The sequence below is a fragment of the Aspergillus pseudoviridinutans genome, assembly GCF_018340605.1.
Source record: "Aspergillus pseudoviridinutans IFM 55266 DNA, scaffold_7, whole genome shotgun sequence".
Taxonomy (NCBI): Eukaryota; Fungi; Ascomycota; class Eurotiomycetes; order Eurotiales; family Aspergillaceae; genus Aspergillus; species Aspergillus pseudoviridinutans.
In genome coordinates this window covers 1680273-1698214 of record NW_025091287.1, presented here as the reverse complement: position 1 = coordinate 1698214, position 17942 = coordinate 1680273, and the positions used below count along the sequence as shown (strand labels likewise).

The window sequence follows — 17942 nt, the reverse complement described above, 5'->3', positions numbered from 1 at the left end:
TCACTCTATAGGCTTCTTGACCGAATAGAAGAAGCACGAATGACAAAAGAGGCTTCCCCAGAAAAAGCCTCCAGCTCGGACACAAATGTGTTCCATAGCCGGTCTGAAGCCATGGGTGCACTACTGTATGGCCGCTCCTGTTTCATATACCAGCTTTTCTAGGTTTGGGAGTAATGCATCGGCAGCTTGGGCTTCCATCTCCCTCTGGGCTCTCCGGCTGATGCCTCCCTGCTCCGTGTACCATGCGGAATCTTCCAGAATAACACCGCTTTCGTAGAGAGCGCGAAGCTTGGAGTCAATGTTTGTCCCCTTCGCTGCTTCTAACGCCATTCGATGACCGATGGCCTGGATCAGTGGACGCGAGAGCGGGAGGATATTGCGGTTAAAGTCTTCGCTTCGACGCATGCCGCCAAATTCTATCAGATGATTTTTTGCCTCTGTCAACAATGCGGCTTCGTGCCGAGCAACGGGGCTGTTGGGACCTTTGGGGGACGGGAGCTGGTAGCGGCCGATCAGTAGCTCGCATGCGAGTCCTGCAATGTGGTTATCCACGTTAGCACTAAGCTCAAGACCTAAAATCAAGAGGAGACAGCAGGAAACGTACGTATGGCAAGGACCCTGATGTCCCTTCCGCCCGCTATTCTCCAGGGAGAATGCCCGCCTCCGCGGCAATATCCTCAACCAGTGGAAGCAGGAATGGAATTCATCCAACAAAGGCTGTCACCTACAGAAGATCGACCGCACCCTGCCAGCAACCTACACGAGAAGGCTGTATGGGAGCCTACCTAGAAACAGGGCGTCCTGTTAACACAGCTACGTACATGCCACATTTGGTTATCCACCTACGCCAAGACCTTTGGCTTCCGCGACGACGACCAGTGCATGTGCGGCGCACCAGAAATAGTCCCCCACGTGTTGATGGACTGTTGAAATTTAAGGGATATTCAAAGGAAGTTACGGAGTGAATTGGGGCCTGCATTTAGCAGGGTCTTGGGTCTACATGTACGTACTCAGATATATATAGTTATGGTAGCGTGCATATCGCTCTTTTTGCGAGAGGTCAGGGTAAATGAGATCAATCAATCAAACGGTAGGGTCTGCCGCTTTATATAGGTAATATATTATGTACAACTTTGTTTATGAGGGCGCTTATATAAGAAGAGAGATGAGGTCTATATTAAACAGCCCTTTTGGTTTACTGAAAAAGCGCAACCATATAATCTACTTTCTCTTTATAATATTTTGTGGATGACAATTCTTATCTTTTTTAGTGTAGTAATATCTTCATATTTGCAGTGAAAGATCTATAGCTAGCAAGAGAGTTATGAAGCCATAATATTAGACTATATCTATTCTCATTTAATTTACTGGCAATCCACTATATTCAAAATGGATTACTATTATGTTTCCTATATATAAGCCTGGCCAAAGTTTGTACAAAGTACCTATGGACACTGAAACACCCGCATCACCCAGACTGCAGAAATAGCATCTGCCAAGCTTCATCATTATGGCCCTCTCTACCATTGTAGCCTGTTCATGTGGTCATATACGACAGCTATTCCTAAATTTTATTTCAACATGATAATCTCAAGTTCAATCCAGGGATTTGAGCCGGCTGAGCAGTACCAAGGTGAACAGTGCAGCTCGGTCCTCGGAATGAATGGTCTCTGATGAGCTATCATTTTTCGCCTGTGATTCGGGAAACTGGTGTGGAGAGTAGACAACTATTCTCCTGTATGGCGTAATACATGCTCATGATACGCGGATGGCCGATTGGAGACTGACTATGTGATATTCTCTGACATTCTTAAAGTACATTTCGTTGCACTTAGCTGTGCTGCTTGGTTAATATAGACCTTGCTGATTGCTGATTGTTGTCGATTTGTACAACTCTGTAGAAGATACATATAGCACAGCCTGCATCCTTTACAGCACAAGCAGGTCAAATTCTGCCTCAGGAAAGTAATTATTAATGAAATCTCTAAAAGGCAAGCCACAGGAATGCCTCTTCTAAAGGCCATGGAAGAGGTAGAGCAAGTACACCAGCAAGGGAAGATAGGCCTTCACACACTCTCTTAGATGCTACAGAAGAATATATATAAAAGTAAGACAAACTACTACACCTCTCTCTATATACCTAAAAAGTTAACGTTACCAAAAGTACATATAGATGTAATAGATGTAATTTACGTTACCTGAATATATAGATATACACTAGGAGGCCGCAGCTATATAGACATAATTCTACATGACTCTGCTATAACCACATGTCTAAATTTGGCCCCTGTAGATACTTGGGTGTTGAGAATTGAGATATTAAAGCCTTAAAAAAGTGCTATTTTACATGGAATATAAAAGGTGGTGGCCCGCCTGGGAATTACATTATATCATACAGCAACATAGGCTTATTAGTCTACTAGAGCAAGCATCAATAACTCAGGGCAGTGATTTCCCTTCAACTCTTAGTATTCACGCAGCTCAACACGCCATTAGCTACCACAGAAATCGGACATATTAGATACAGAACGATAAAGCAAGTCGACAAAATAATGGTTTCATCTTGGTTTAGTTTGTTAATCTCTCTTGCCCACTGCATTTCTCCTTTGTCCTGCTAGTTTTTGACTTTATTTCTGGTGTAACGCAGCTTCTGTGGTTCCAAGAGAAATGACACTGGCAGCAAAAACTTTTCGGGTTTGCTAAGCCTAGTGCGCAAAAACGATCGGTCGGCCTTCTTTCTTTCCTTGCTGAGAGTTATAACTCACGCCATCAACCTTCAACCCATGTTCATTAAGAAGAGTAATAGTGTCACCGTCGTCTGAGAGTGGGAGATTTGGTACTTCAAAGCTTCTGGTAGCCATGGAGTTCAAAGCTGCATCACCAGGAAGCCCTTGAACTTGACCAGCTGAGTTATGCAGTTGCCACGATGTCAGGGATACCTTGTGGCTTGTAAGGTTCGCAAGAGTGACTGATTTCCGCTTTTTGATAAATGCTTCCTTGATAGCAACTGAATTCTCAGTGAGTTCTTTGGGTAGGAATGCGCCCCATGTCAGTGGCGATATAGCATGACCGGTCCTGTTGTCAGTGTGCATAGCTTGTGATGCAAAAGCGAGAAAAAGCCCAGTCCATAGACCGGTGTCCTTATAATGGATGAGAAGGCCTCCATCCTGGAAAATTCCATCATCTTGACGGAATTTCTCTATGTTGCCCTGGTTCATGTGCACATTGTGCATTCCATTTCTTGTATTGAAACAGGAGCCAAAAATGTAAATATCTGCCTGTTTCTCAATTGATTGCTGGATTTCAGGCACCAAGACATCAATAATATCATTGTTTGGGCCGGGAATGTCATGGGGAAGCACACGACCACTCTTAGTATCAAACAGGCCAGATCGGATATAGTCTAGTCCTTGGCCATCAAGCTCCTCGAGAGAGTGAAAGCCGAAATCCAGGTCGGCTAGCTTTTGGACAATTGGGTGCTCAACGATGTTATAATTCACCCAGTAAGCAAGTCGAGAATCCCGATCAACAGATTTGATATTGATCGCAGCGCGGAAGAGCCCAGGAATTTCCTTCGGCCTAGACTTATTTGGAGGTTTGTGTTTGTGTTTCTGACGAAACTGGCGGTCAAATTGTGGCTCCATCTCGTGGTTATCATGGTAGTAGAGCGATAGATGTGGGGACTTTGGGTCTTCGTAACGGTCTTCATACTCATAATGAACGGGCATCCCCTTCCAAACGCCGTAGTCGTTGACGGGCATTCTGGTCCTAGAAAAGCGACGGTGATAAAAGTGGTTCAAATCTTACTCAGTCCCAGTGTTTAATCTCATACGAGGAGATGTAGGATTCAGGATAGGAATTGGATAAGCTTTTATAGGTGTGACCAGCACTCAGGCAAAGGACTTCAAAGAGATGGTCATCTCTGCACACTTACGTGTCAGCTTTTCTCAAATCACCTCATTATTACAAGCTGTTGGGTCTAGAACGGTCGACTTCACTGTCACACCCTACCTTCAATGGTTCAGTGTAGCAGAAGTTCTATGGGTTTCCTCGGATGCTCAGTATCCAACATATGCCTTCCGTTGTCGTCTTACTTGGGACTATGCTTCTCTTACATATAAATGATCAGCCCACCATTTCAATAGAGTCCAAACCATTGTCCAAACAAGAAAGAGTTAAGTTACTATCCAAGCAGGTCGATTAAAGCTGCTTCTTGATCGATAACAGCCGAGAGCGTTCCAAAACTCTCAGTTGCCCAGACCAAGTGCATGTGGGAATTCGACGGTCTAAATGTGAAACAAGCCGTGAAATTAAATGGACTGAAAGGCGTAACGAGCCCTGATTCGGCGTTCATCTAGACATCAAAGATTCTAGGTCCCGTCCACAAGTAGCATTGGCCACTTTCAGGACCATGGCGGAGCACGACTGCCATCACCACTCCCTCTAAGCTCGGCTGCCGCATCCTCCGAATGATCGTATAGAAGCTGCCGTAGCAAAAATCATGATATTAATACATTCACTTAGGTATAGCACTTTACCCGATCTATTATTAAGGTTCGCTCACTCGGCCATTTGGAATTGGCTTTGGCCGGTACAGGACGGAGTTCTCCCTTGGCTTTCTTGGGGACTTTAGTAAGCCCTGGACCTGTGCAGCTCCGTCTCATTGCATATAAAATGGGCCAGATTCCTAAATTTCGACTCTACACACAAACCTGGAGGCCCAGAAGTGTCAAGCCGAAATAAACAACCATTACTGTAAAGTCGGTCTCTCAATTACAACGTTTAATCATTGACGCTAGATAAAGAGTTATCCGCTGTCGCTTGGGGTTGGGGGATAGATCACGCTACATCGCATGACGTATTCACCTCGGTCATGCAGACATGTTCAGATCTTCTAAACTCTGTATACTAATTTACTGCAAACGGCCAAACACCAGACAGCTGCACTCCTGCGGCGAATTACAGAAATATTAACTTTACTAAATGCATACATACATGCATGGGCAATGAGGACATATAACTATTCCGGACTGCCATATATGGTCGATCCATAGGTGATTGGGAGCTAAGCTACAGTGTGGGGCTCGATGACATCTAGGTTAAGAAGCGAACCCCAACCCCAGTGACTCATAAGTGGGAGATCAGGAGATCTCTATTAACCTAAAATAAGAGTTCTCCAAGCCTCTATAACTCGTGAAGCACATAGGCTTGAGTGGCGGTTAGGCCTCAGCAGTCCTTGGGCCATTCCTAAGACTAAAGTTGTAGGCAGTAGTACTATTGAAACTATTCTCATACCCTTCACCTGGAGTACCTGATTTCTATTTACACCTGAGCCAAGCAGACAGAGTCTCAAGCCTAGCCTGAAAGGAATGATTAGATGACATTATAAGAACTTCGAAGTTAACTGTGATGTAACTATTTTTCTTTTTAAACAACAGCAAAACCTTAAGTGACATTTCATGGTACCTCATCCCTAGTTCCATGAAGGACTAACTTTATCCACCTACGCTTACCGATTATTAAGTCGTTTATGCCACAATTTCCCCACAAAATGAACAAGTGCGTAGTGATGTAAAAGATATCACAAGCACTCAGACCACGCTTGTGGCAAAGGTATTGTAGTTGATCAGGTGGGCATTAGATCCGTTAGATGTTGATATTAAAGGAACAATAATAGGTTCAGGATGATGGGCAGGACTCCGTTGCTAGTTCTACTGCGACTTGTCTGGCTTTGCTATCTGGCATTCTTCAAGGTTGCATAAAGACCTACGTAGAATATAAGACAAGTCGCCTAATAGCTCCGCTCCATGAGGCACTCAATCGAAAGTTGAGCTATCGGGCCAAAAAGAAAACGGTGACGTGCACCAGCGATCACGACCATCTAGACTAGTCTAAGGAGAACAGAGACATGTTAATGGGAGCATTTCCTATAGACGATTGTCATCATGTCTACACATGACGTCACTACACGTAGAAAGGAGCCATATCCAGCAGTCAAAGATGATAGGGAGGACTGAAAGGTATTTGATCTAGATGGATCAGAGTAGAATATCCTTCGTTACGTCACGTCACGGACGCATAGGGGAAGGCCGTACGCTACTTTTTAGAAGAGTCTAGAAAAATATGCGGGACAAATTTGAAGAGCATATCGAAGTTCGTTGGCTTGGGTTGAGCATGTTTCAAGGATCATACATAAGACGCACATCACTTCTGGAGATGCCTTCTTCCGTTAAAGGCGCGCAATCGTTTAACCACAAAACAGTGAAAGAAGTTCTAGTCTCTACCTAGTAAATAATGCCTAGGGTAATTTAACATTATGGATTAGGCTTCTGTTTAAAGACAGAATAGCAGCCTCTAAGTCTAATAGGTTCTTTACTATGAGCTGTAAATGGAGGTCTAAGCTTGTTAATATAGTCTACTGTCTAGTAGATGCTCCCCCTGTAAATATCTCCTTTCCTGGATCATCTACCTAACTATATCTAAGCGCCTTTAATCTAAATCCTAGTGTCCTTTACCTATAACTAATATATTCTTTACTTCAATCATGGATAAATGCCATTGCCTGTTATCCCTATTACCTTAACCATTCCAGCCCTACTAGATATTTCTAGAAGGACTTACTTCTACTTACCCATCCTAACTAATCCTTCTTCCTTACTTTGTAGGAGAGGAGGAAAGTTAAAACTAAAATTTATAGGGATGTACCTGGTATTAATAGGAGGAAATAGTCTGGACTTGAAAAGTGTTGGTTTAAGGTTAAGTTCTATAAATGGTTCCTTCCCATTATATGGCGATACTGTTATGCAAGTGTATGGAAGGTACCCTGAGACAATGGAGTAAATTTGAACTTTACACACTATTTAGGAACAGTGTTAATGTGAATCTTACTATTTTTGGAATGTTCTAATTCTTGCATCCTATACTAAGTTAGCTCTTTCTTATGTCTGTCTTAGTTCCATACTGTACTGCACCACTGCACACAAGGATGAAGGTGATCTCATGGACATAGACTATTATATAGAGAGACTCCCGTGGAAATCCCGTGGAAACATAAGCCTGTGTAGCTTGGTATGTCTATTTCCCTGACTAAGGGTTCTTAAAAGTTCTAGGGATCTATAGTAGCTTATTATGTTTGCCTTTACATTGCCAAAGGTTAGTAGTAGTTAATAATTTCCTATGACTAGAATTACCAACTGATTAGGCTTTCTAGGTAGTGGATAATAATATAGACTTGTAAATCCCTAATAAATATCTAGTTTGCGGAATGAGACTTTTCTTCAAGGTTATGGTATGACACTGGAGGTGGTCCTCTAGTAGATGAAGGCTGGATAAAGCACATAAATATATGGCCTTAAGCATTATCCTATATTGACGGAGCATCTGGGTACTGAGCTAGCTCTCCTAGTATAGGCAAGATGGCTGTGGATATGGTTACTGAAAAATTAATTAGAGTAATTAAAAGTAACCTTCAGACGGAAGATATCTTATCTTACAGGACTATGTAGCTACCTATTTGTGTGTTCACCACTGCCTCATACCCCTTCCATGCCGCCCATGGCAGTGGACTCCGATAGCGAAGAGGAAAAGTGAGACTATGAGGATGGACTGAATGGCGATGATTATGCTCTCTGGCACTGAATGGGACACCTTCATGCAGGTGTTCGGATCGCTTTTTATGTATCAGTGCTTCTCTATCATCGCCGTCGCTGTGAGCAGAATGTGATGGCTTTTCAGAGGCATTTGGATAATCCACATGAGTAGCCCAGGATGAAGCGATGGAGTGATAGTGCGAGGGCTTTGGCATTCGGCACAGTATATCTCTATTCCACATGACCTAACCACTACATCAAAAAAGAGAAGCGTAAGAGGCAATAGAAGTAATCTCTAGACCTCCAACTAGCCATGAATGGTCATCAATAGGAATTTAATATGATTGGCTTTGTATTGTGTCTCGGCAGAAGAGCTGTTGAGGTTTCTTCGTTCTCAGAGGGTGGTGGCGCTTATGCCCACGGACTGGCCGCGTTGGACGCACTGTATTGCTGAGAGACACGGATGATACCGACCACTAATGAATACATCTGAGTGGTATCTGAATAAAGTATAACAAAAAGAAGGAACAGGTGTTGGCGATACAGAATGCGTCGAGTAGAGAAATCCTATACTCCGTGCCTCCACACGGATACTCGGGTAGATCAAGCAACTGCCTCTTAGTCCGAGCCCATAAAAGATGTTGATGATGTTGCCTCTGAGAGACCTAATTCGATATATTCTGGTTTCCTTAGAGAGTGGCTACAATAGAACGGAGAGGATGAGGAGTAATATACCAATAGGCAGTCTATATATGTTCATAAGTACACTTCGTAAAGACTTCTTTATCTTTTAGGCTCCCCCAATGGTATCAACGACTAGCACTGAGGACAATGATGGTGAAGCTCATACAGATAGAATTCCATGTACGCGGTACCTGTCAATTCAATTTTCCTTCTCCAGTAAGAGCTGCTTGTATCTTACCAAGACCCAGTATCAACGATCCTATGGCCGCTGCGAGAAGTCGTGATGTCTGGCATACAATAAAAAGCAAACAAGCCAGTTCATCCTGGAGTGTAGTGTCCGTCTCGACTTGCCTAGCTTGTTTCAAAGGAAGGGGTCCACTAGGCCCGGTCATAGCATCCTTTGTCTCTGTTCGCTCAACGGGCTCGTCGAGTATCTCTGAACCGACCAAGGTAGACGTTGAGCTATGTGCCGTTTGTCCGGCATTGGTCGTTGATGAGGTCTCTGTCCATAGCTTATGCTGTTCTTGTCCAGTGAGCAGTCGCGCCAGCTCAATTAGAGGTTCGCTAGGGCGACAACTGGTAATAGTTCCTTCCTCATCATCCTCGCAGCCCTTGGCACCATGTGCAAGGCTGGCGGGTTTGGGGTCCGGTACCTCTGGATGACTGGTTCAATGGAGGGCTTTCAACATGCGCGGGGTCTGACTTACCAGTCACCGGGTGCAGGTTTGCCTCGGTCATGGCTTGGTCCAGGTTTCTGGCCAGTTGTGGAAATCTAGTGTCTGCTGCCGCTGTCATGGGCGGCTCAATTTTAGCTCGGGTGCATGACTTTCGGCCCTGTGGCGGACAAGTCAGGTTCTGCATGAGTCGACGATGCCACCGCCGCATCTTGATCTGAATCTGAAGATCGAGATAGAATGGCTCGCAGCCATGATGGAATGCAAGTGCAGTATGGACGATGGAGTGGTGAACGGCCTGTTGTTCCAAGTCGTTTTCTTCCAGGTGCCAAACGAGCTGTCGATACTGACTGGATCGAGAAGTTCCATAATTAGTTGGGTCGGCGATCGCGAATCGTGTACCAGTGAACATCCATCGCGAAGAATAGCTAGCCTCTGTCCTGGCTGACAGTCCGATCCCCTCAGCACTGAATGCGGCGGCTCCGATCTTGGGATGAACCTCGAAGCTCTTGGATACTTGTCGTTCTCGTTTCTCGCCACTTAGAATCCGAGGGCCAAAGAACTCTGTTATTTCAAGGTCCGGACGGGCGCCTCGCGTGAGAGTGTCTCTCCCCGGAGAGTCCTGGAGATCATGAACGTTCATGGTAATGGTTGCTTGGGCGAGCTTACAGTCGGAGGGTTGATGAAAGGTCAAATCCAGGTACATCAAACCAGAGTCCTTGCCATCAAGCTGGCCCCATTGCATCTTGGACAAAAGAAAGCAACAATCGACGCGGACTTTTCCTACTTTCAGATCGCAGAGGCTCGCGCTCGACTGCGACTGACAAACATCCACATACTTAAACGACTTGATGGAGAAAATGCTAGGTTTGGGAGGCATTGTTCCTGATGATATTTAGGGTGATGGGATAGGGTAATCAACAAAGTGCAACAATAGATTTGTCGGATCGGACAGTTGAGTTAAGTCTTTGCTAGCCTTTCTATATTGCTTTTTCTGCTGCCTCAGCCTTGCAATTCTCCGTTGGCGCCTTTTTGTTTCGTAACTGCGGGGCCAATGCGGCTGACCTCGACGAGGCTGTGCTTTTGCCTGTTCAAACATCAGCCGAAGGACAGAAATCAGCATCGCGATCGCATGTTTCATTAACCAACCGTCATGACTTTTAATATCACACTTGAAAGGTCTCAAAGGTCTCCTTCTGATGAGGAGGATTCATCTGGCGTTGTTGTCTCTCCCCCGTCAGCTCCACCGTCTGAGGCGCACCCTGAAGGTCAGCAGGAATGGCATGATCCTTACGACGAGGGGGAAAAACTAGAATACCCAGATGAGCTAAGGCTTTCTACATCGGCCCGGAGGAGAAGGAGTTACGAAAGGGAAAGGTTGGAAAGGTTCAGACGCAGGTCCAGGGCCAGATCCAGGCCACGATGGCACTCAGAGTCTGTATCTAGATCCAGCCCCAATTGTCTCATCAATTCCGGCGAGAACGAGAGAGACATCACCTTACATCTTGACTTGGACGCAGCTCTTGATATCAGCAAGGATCTGGAGCGTTTGGCTCAACTGAATAGACGTGGACATTTCAGTCAGGCAATCGCTCTTTTTCACGAACGCCTTGCATCTCATGTTGATTTCTTCCCCGTTGTCGCAGAGTATGCAGACCTTCTACTTGAGCAAGGAAGTTTTGGACAGCTTCGCCGGTTCATAAGCAGCCGTCTGCTTGATCCTCTTGTGAGGTTTGCCGACGAGGAGGTCCTTCTGCTGAAACTGCTTAAGTCGGTTGCAGAGATTTATACCAATGGAGCATTGATTCCTGCATTGGAGATGACCCTTGAAGCGCTGAAACATCTTGAACGTCGATGCAGAGAACTGCGAATGTGGTTCAGGCCGCCTACGGGGGTTCAGGTATGTGGTAGGGAGTGGACTGTCGAACATGGCTAACTGTTACGTAGATCCAGTTAATTGAAACCTGTTTACGCGTCATCACATATGCAGCTGCACACTCTAGCTTCTTGGGGAATGACACTTTCCGAGTTCTGCTGCGCTGGACATTTTCAAATGACAGATTGACTTTAAAACCAAATGGATTTACCCCCTTCTACCCGCAGTCTGCGGATGACATGGCTCAGGAGGCAGTGCATAGCGACAACTCGGAGTCTGATAGAAAGACATCTCACCGACTGCGGTTGTCGGGCCAACACGAAAAAGCTGCCGCTGACAATAAAAGCCCACCAGAGGGAAACGTGTCTCAGTCAAACTACCCTCGAATTGGTGACTGGTATCGACTCTTGGTCCAGGAAGGGTTTTGGTGGGAATCGCATAGAGTGTTGCGGTTCATGTTACCTCTGCTGGGGGATGCTCACGGGAAATACACTGCCAATGGCAATTTCGAAGACTTTGCCCAGATTGACGACTTGCTGCAGGCCACAGCTGTCTTTCTCCGGCGTGAAACGGAGTCCACAGATGACGAGCAGCTCCTCCTGACAGACTTTGCGAATGCATATCTTCTTTCAGTGTTTTTCACAACTGATTCCCATGTCGAGACAGTCCGAACAGTCCGAGCTCAGTCCCTCGACAGCGCTCGTTCCCTAGCGTCGACCATACTCTCGACGCACCGACATTTGGTAAACAGTGTGCCATATCTGAGGTGGCTGTTACGACAAACACCCGGGGCGGAGACAGGCTACCAAGTCCAATCGCCGGACTTACAGCAAGGAAGGATTCCTGAAAAATGGTTTCAGGGGTCCGTCAGCCAGATCCGGTCCCCGGAACAACGAAATCACAACATTCATCCGCCTTTGGCCCGAGGAAAATTGGCAAAGGCAGACAGCGGTGGCCTCTCGCAAAGGAGTCTCGAAATCGCACTTGAAACCGTGACTGAGATTGGAGGTTACAGGCTTCGACAATACGTGCTCGAAAGGATGTACACAGCCTGCCAGAACTTTGACCAAGCGCTCCGACTATTGCATGACCTGGCCCAGCTGTGTAAAGATACCATGCAGGATATCACGCGATACGGCGAATCCTTGGTCGACGAACATCTACTCCTCGAATCCGCGAATCCCTCGAATATTGACGAGCTGCGCATAGATCTCCACCATCGTTTCTCTGACCTTAACGGTTCATTTCCATCTCATATCAATTATAATTCATCGACGCGGAAGAGACTCGGCCTTGTGTTCTTCGACATTCCGGCACTGGAATGGAACAGGAGGAGGGCATGGTCTGAACTTTTAAGCAGCATGGGCCGAGGCATAGAAGCCGAACTGGTGAATGCGAGACTGTCATATATCTATTCGCATCTTCCAAGTGACTCTCCCTCTCTCACAGATAACTCCCGTTTTTGCTTCGGGTGCCCATACTGTGGCAACAAGGCAAAGCAAGAGTTACCGCCACCAGCAGACGTTGAAGCTCTTGGATCGTTGTCTCATCTGGGACCAAGGCCGAATCCTTCACGCCTTGCAATTGCCCGGGAGCGTCATCGGACTGTTGGTGCGGAAAACGATGTCGCGGATCATGTCGAGGACCGGATAATCAGGAGGCGAGCCGCGCGGAATGCGAACGAAGCAGGCTTTCTGGCCGAACGAACGAACCTAACCAAGGAGAAAGAGCAGTGATGAGGATAGCTTGAGTGCAGAAGAGGAGTCCAAGAAATCTTATCTGATTGACCCTATGGCTAGACTCCGGGCGCGAAAGACCAAGAAGGGGAAGGGGTACACGTACAGGATCTAATACCGCCAAATCCTGAAGTGTCTGAGGCGGTGCCTCATCGCTGACCCGAACGATCCAGATCTTCTGATTCGTTGGTAGGCAACGCATGGACCTGCGACTAGATCATAAAGCAGACAACTGATGACTTTTTACTGGGAGATTGGGACGTTCAAAAGAAAAGCCGGACCTCCAGCTATAGGTAGATTGTTAGAAATCCGCACGAACAAGTGTTTGGCTTTCTTGCTTCTGTTTGAAGAATTTGGTAATGTTCATAATAACCATGCCAACCACATCCGTCGTTCAAGGCTTTAATACGCTTCTGAAAGTGTTGCAGGGCAATAGTCTTGAAAACATTCGCGACGGCGTGGCGCACGCGCGGATCGACCTTCCAATTCCGGAAAATGGTCGAAGCTTCTACGAGGAATGTCTGGAGCACATGGGACTGCGCGACTGCGTGGAGGATGGGCAGGTGCTGTGTGGAACCCTATAACGGCCATTGGATTTCCGTCGTGGCTAGCGATTCTCCGTCGCAGACTGAATTGAGCCGCATTATACACTGCAAGCTTGAGGGCCAGGATGGAAGCCCCAGACAGGAACAGCGTTCCGGCTGAGACGCGGTGGATCGTGGAAAAGAAGTGATCCGGTTCGTTTCGTGGTTTCCCCAAGAGAGCAGAGTTGGGCAGCACGACCCTGTTGAAAAGGGTGAGTGAGTGGTCTATGGGATGAGAGCCAGCGCGCGGAGGTAGGACCCTGGGTGGCCAACAGGTTAGTACAATCGTGTGCAACGGACAAGTGCATTGTAATTTCAAGCCCACAGGAATCCATATGGTTTCTCGTGGTCTACAGAGCAATGCGGGTGTCTCCAGATATTTACCCCTGCTTGTATTTATGATTGGCCCCGGCTAAAGAAGAGAGATCTCTTCCAAGGCGTAAGCAAGAAATGTTTGTCGGGGCTACTGTTTCCACATACTTTGAGTTCTGTGACTATCCAAAGCGTAACGTGTTCAGATGTGCCCAAAAGAATTTTGATATACAAGTTGCAATTACTATTGGAATCTCACAATCAAAGGTATGAGTGAACTCCGGGACGGGGCTTTTTGTGCAAAGGCGAGCAATATATTCCATTACTGCCCACGCTCTTGCTACTCTGTATATTAACTTTTGCTTGGTCAAACTGGAACCTGGCACATGGCAATAGGTGCTGCTGTAAATATGCCAGTTACCACACCTTCTGGATATTAATATTGACTACAGCAGGACTTGTTGACTGAATTAAGTTCTCATCTAGCTCTCAGGGCACTTCGAAATCCAGAGTGCCCTTAAAATATAAAATCTATGAATAATCTTGATGTGCATGCTCTGGGCAATTTACAACGCCATGTTAATGCAAACATAACTACTATTGGGTTGCGGCCATTTCTAAAACCAGATTATTGATATATCAATAGCTCCCCTTTGGAGTCTATGACACGGTTGTTTCCGCAATTACTAAATATCTCTAAGTCAGTATATCAAACACCAATCGTCAAACCACATAGCTCAGCCTTGAGACGCTTTTGTTTTTGTAAGCAAAGTGATATTTGATGAGACCTTCCAGAGCGTCGAAGAATATTTCTATACATAGATAGACATGATATATATGCTACCATGGGACATAGGGGATAGAAACTATGTGACAAAGCATGCAAGCTTGACCATAGCGCTGGGTTAGAGTTCTTCTGACTGCCTTAGGAGCTGTATGAGTGGCCTTAGCAAAGGGGATGCAAGTCGATCACTGAACCTTCAAGGTATTATTACTTCTTTGCAATTGGTTATCCTGCCATCCTGCATTCTCTTGGGACGAATGCTTATCCTTTAGGGATGAAAATAGAACTAGCTAGAGTTTAGAAGGAGGTATATTGAAAGGACACACATTTCTTAGCTGCCTACCAAATTCTCCAATGACTATGTATGATATTTGGAACTAAGTAGTCCTAAGAAAGTGGCTTACTCCCTGTGGATAAGTATCTAGGGCTCAGGTAAATGGGAAAATGTTCACGCTGTTTAGCAGAGAGAATACTAGGCAGTTGGACATGTGTTCATATTTCCGAATCATCTGCTATAGATAGGCTCATATTTTTGCTCTATTAGGAATCCCTTCCAGCCTCCCAACAAAAGATACACATACTTCTGTGTAGTCGTCAAACGGAATGCCATAACACCATTGTCGACTAGCTAAGGCCAGTTGGGGGAATTTGAGGAGTTATTTGTCTGGAGATGAGTCATTTACCGACTTTCACATTGGCCAGTTGAACCGATAGGTATATGAGGGCTGTCCGGCACCTTGCTTTCTGTGCTGTAAGTGAAGCATTCATCCTTACTCTTACGCCAGCTAACAAGATATACTAAGGTCAAACACTCATTCTTCAACGATTATCCGATCAATATTTGAAATCGGCAATAATTCAACATGCGTTTCTCTTTTCTGAGCGCTGTGGCTCTTGCCTCCGGATCAATTGCGCAGAACTGCAACCCTGGGGCAGATTATTGCGGCTGGTTCCTGTCCAACAACCTCGGTAGGTAGGCCTCTCCGGTTGATTGTTCAGTTGCTGACATAAATGATAGGTTGGACTAACATCCCAGATGAGACTGGCCTGTGGCTCTGCAATGATGCCGGCGAGTCAGCGTCGTACATTGAGCATTGCAGATTCAATTGCACTGGCCCAAATGCTCATTGCCCCTCGAGTGCAACAACTACCACGACTACCACAACTTCCACAACTTCCACGTCTTCCTCCACTACCACTACTACAACCAAGTACACTGGAAAACCGGGGTTCTAAGCTCATGATAACAGGTTTCCCTCTGTGCACGTCAATCATGTTGCATGTTGTGAAAGTACATGATCCGTTGTAAATGTACTAGGAATCTTACAGCGCATCTGCAGAACTGAGGGTGAAACTCCATGACTTTGCTTATCAGATATTTGAGACATATAATCCAGAGAATTTGTCGCGTTAGGTAACAGATACACTTCAAATCCGTCTGATCACTTTATCACGTATAGATAAATTACAGTAAAGCCAACCCACAAAACAATAGCCATCCCATATTGGCCCGGACTTTTGCGCTAGTGAAGAGGGGAGCTTGTAGGCTGGCTGGCTGTCTATTCAAATAGACAGGTTGAACTCCAGCAAATTACTAAAGGGTTCTAACTAGGGCCATAAGGGCTAAATATTAAAAGGAGAGTATAGTAGGAAGTAGAGTTATATAATAGGGCAGACTAGTATATTAATTAGTATATAGTCACCAACTGGTGTCTAGTATAGATAGGAGTTTATAATCATGTAAACACAGCTGCATATATAATKCAGGGCATATCACGGGGTCAGCCCATGATAGAGTTAGCCTCTACTAAGGTCATATACTTAATATTAGTATTACTTAGTATAGATAGCTTCTTTATTAATTCCCTAGTAATAATCCATTAATCTTTTCTAATACTAATTTAGAAGCCTATCTTATTAAAATTCTATATATCTTTAATAGCAATTCCCTTCTCTTAGATGATATACTCTAGGTAATTATACCACAATCAAAGGTATGAGTGAACTCCGGGACGGGGCTTTTTGTGCAAAGGCAAGCAATAAATTCCATTACTGCCCACGCTCTTGCTACTCTGTCACAGCAAAAGCAGTCATCACTGTGGCTTGCCTATGGAGCCCAGAATGCAGCTCGGCACCTGGATACCGCTCTCGGCGCATTGGACATAGAAGACTATGCTCGAGTATGGCTGACCTGAAATGGCACGCTGAAGATGCTAACCAACGCTTCTCCACTATGCTCAACTATACACTCCACTTTTTTGGCAGCGGTGAAGAGCATCGAAAACACTGGTTTACTGGATTACCGCTGTTGACAGTATGACAGTTGATTCTGTTGATTGGCTATTGTTATCTCGCAGTTTCGCTTGTTGGGTTACAGTTCAGCAAGGTCTCGGGAAAGTTCGACAAGCGTCTGAAATTACCCTGGATATCCCGAGACCTTGTTGAACCTTTAATATTTTAGCTTAGCAAGGTCTCAAATTATGACCAAGAGAGAGTTCAATAAGGTCTCAACTTGTTGACCTTTCTCTTAGTGATAATTTCAGACCTTGCTGAACTTCTGTGAGACCTTGTTGAACTGCATGCCCTTCGCTTGCCATACCGCCTAGTGATGTTCGTGCCATATAGTGTAGATCACGGGRCTCTCCSTTTGMCAGGTGGGAGCACTAACGTCTTGAGTTCGGAGGACTAAGAGCCGTCATACTGGTATTATAGGAGCTTAAATACGAAGTACAGACAGAAAATCGCATAGAGCTTGCAGAAATGCCTAACTACACTTAGAAAATGCGCCCAATTGATGTATTACTGCCCTAAGGTGATCTTAAGCACTAGGTGCATTTGCGCTTTGGTATAAGCCAGTCCTTTAAGCCCATCCTTGACTGTCCTCATGACCTCCTCCTCTCTGTGCGGTCTTCGTTGTATTTCCCAGACCTCTCCGGTTGAGCTCCTTGTCAGCTTGCCGCTGCTATTGCCTGCCTAAAGGGAGATTAATGCATGAGGCAACAAAGTTGTTCTTTTCTCTGCGCGAGTTATCTGCTGGTAGCTAGGCGTCTCGTGTGTCCTGAATGCGCTCGCCAACTAGGTCAGCGGCGACTGACATCAGGGAAGAAGATACGCACATGCGGCTTGATTTCTTCGTTCCATGTCGTAAGCTTGATAATCAATGCAAAAAGATACTGGAGAGCTCATGGGTATCTTACTGCTGTAATCTGTTGTCTGGACAATTTAGTTTTACGGTGTCCGTTGCTAACGCAATCTTACTGGCATCAAGGAGTGGCCTATTATAGCTTTATGAGTTCTAGTTGTAATACATATCATTGAATCCATGGACTACAGAGAGGATATAGTTATTTGATCAACTTTGAGGTTCATGAGATCAACAGCACTCGCCCATTAATCCATTACAGAGATCACTAAAGTATACATATACTGCTTCTAGTCATGATTCACAGATCCAGTCCCAAGCTCGTCATGCTTTCTAAATAAAGACACCCCACCAATAATAACTAACAAGCGCGTCAGACAACATGAATAAGCCTCAAAATCTAAGCTTGGCTTGTGCACTCAAAGCAATGATCTACAGTTCTCAAGCTATAGCCTGTCAACGCTGAGCGGGTGGAGTACGGGGGGCCTAAAGAAGCATCAGCCACAACTGCTGATGACAACATATAGTCATGTAAGCACCATACAGTCGGCGAGCAGCTTG

The 17942-nt window shown here is 45.5% G+C and overlaps 5 protein-coding genes across 5 annotated transcripts; 3 read left to right on the top strand and 2 right to left on the bottom strand.

Moving 5' to 3' along the window:
• Positions 1–120: 120 nt before the first annotated feature.
• On the bottom strand, positions 121–3761 carry Asppvi_009898 (putative acyl-CoA oxidase; the record flags this gene model as incomplete). The annotated part of the gene is made up of 2 exons (XM_043305744.1): positions 121–498; positions 2766–3761. The coding sequence occupies 2 exons, from the start codon at positions 3759–3761 to the stop codon at positions 121–123; spliced, it is 1374 nt and encodes a 457-aa protein (XP_043161679.1).
• A 4706-nt stretch (positions 3762–8467) lies between these two features.
• Positions 8468–9827, bottom strand: Asppvi_009897 (uncharacterized protein; the record flags this gene model as incomplete). The annotated part of the gene is made up of 2 exons (XM_043305743.1): positions 8468–8928; positions 8981–9827. The coding sequence occupies 2 exons, from the start codon at positions 9825–9827 to the stop codon at positions 8468–8470; spliced, it is 1308 nt and encodes a 435-aa protein (XP_043161678.1).
• A 273-nt stretch (positions 9828–10100) lies between these two features.
• On the top strand, positions 10101–12559 carry Asppvi_009896 (uncharacterized protein; the record flags this gene model as incomplete). Its single annotated transcript, XM_043305742.1, has 2 exons — positions 10101–10847; positions 10895–12559. 2 exons carry the CDS (start codon positions 10101–10103, stop codon positions 12557–12559), a joined length of 2412 nt encoding a protein of 803 aa, XP_043161677.1.
• Positions 12560–12933: 374 nt separating this feature from the next.
• On the top strand, positions 12934–13143 carry Asppvi_009895 (uncharacterized protein; the record flags this gene model as incomplete). Its single annotated transcript, XM_043305741.1, has 1 exon — positions 12934–13143. One exon carries the CDS (start codon positions 12934–12936, stop codon positions 13141–13143), a length of 210 nt encoding a protein of 69 aa, XP_043161676.1.
• Positions 13144–15102: 1959 nt separating this feature from the next.
• Asppvi_009894 (uncharacterized protein) lies at positions 15103–15475 on the top strand (the record flags this gene model as incomplete). The annotated part of the gene is made up of 2 exons (XM_043305740.1): positions 15103–15208; positions 15258–15475. The coding sequence occupies 2 exons, from the start codon at positions 15103–15105 to the stop codon at positions 15473–15475; spliced, it is 324 nt and encodes a 107-aa protein (XP_043161675.1).
• Between the last annotated feature and the right edge of the window lie 2467 nt (positions 15476–17942).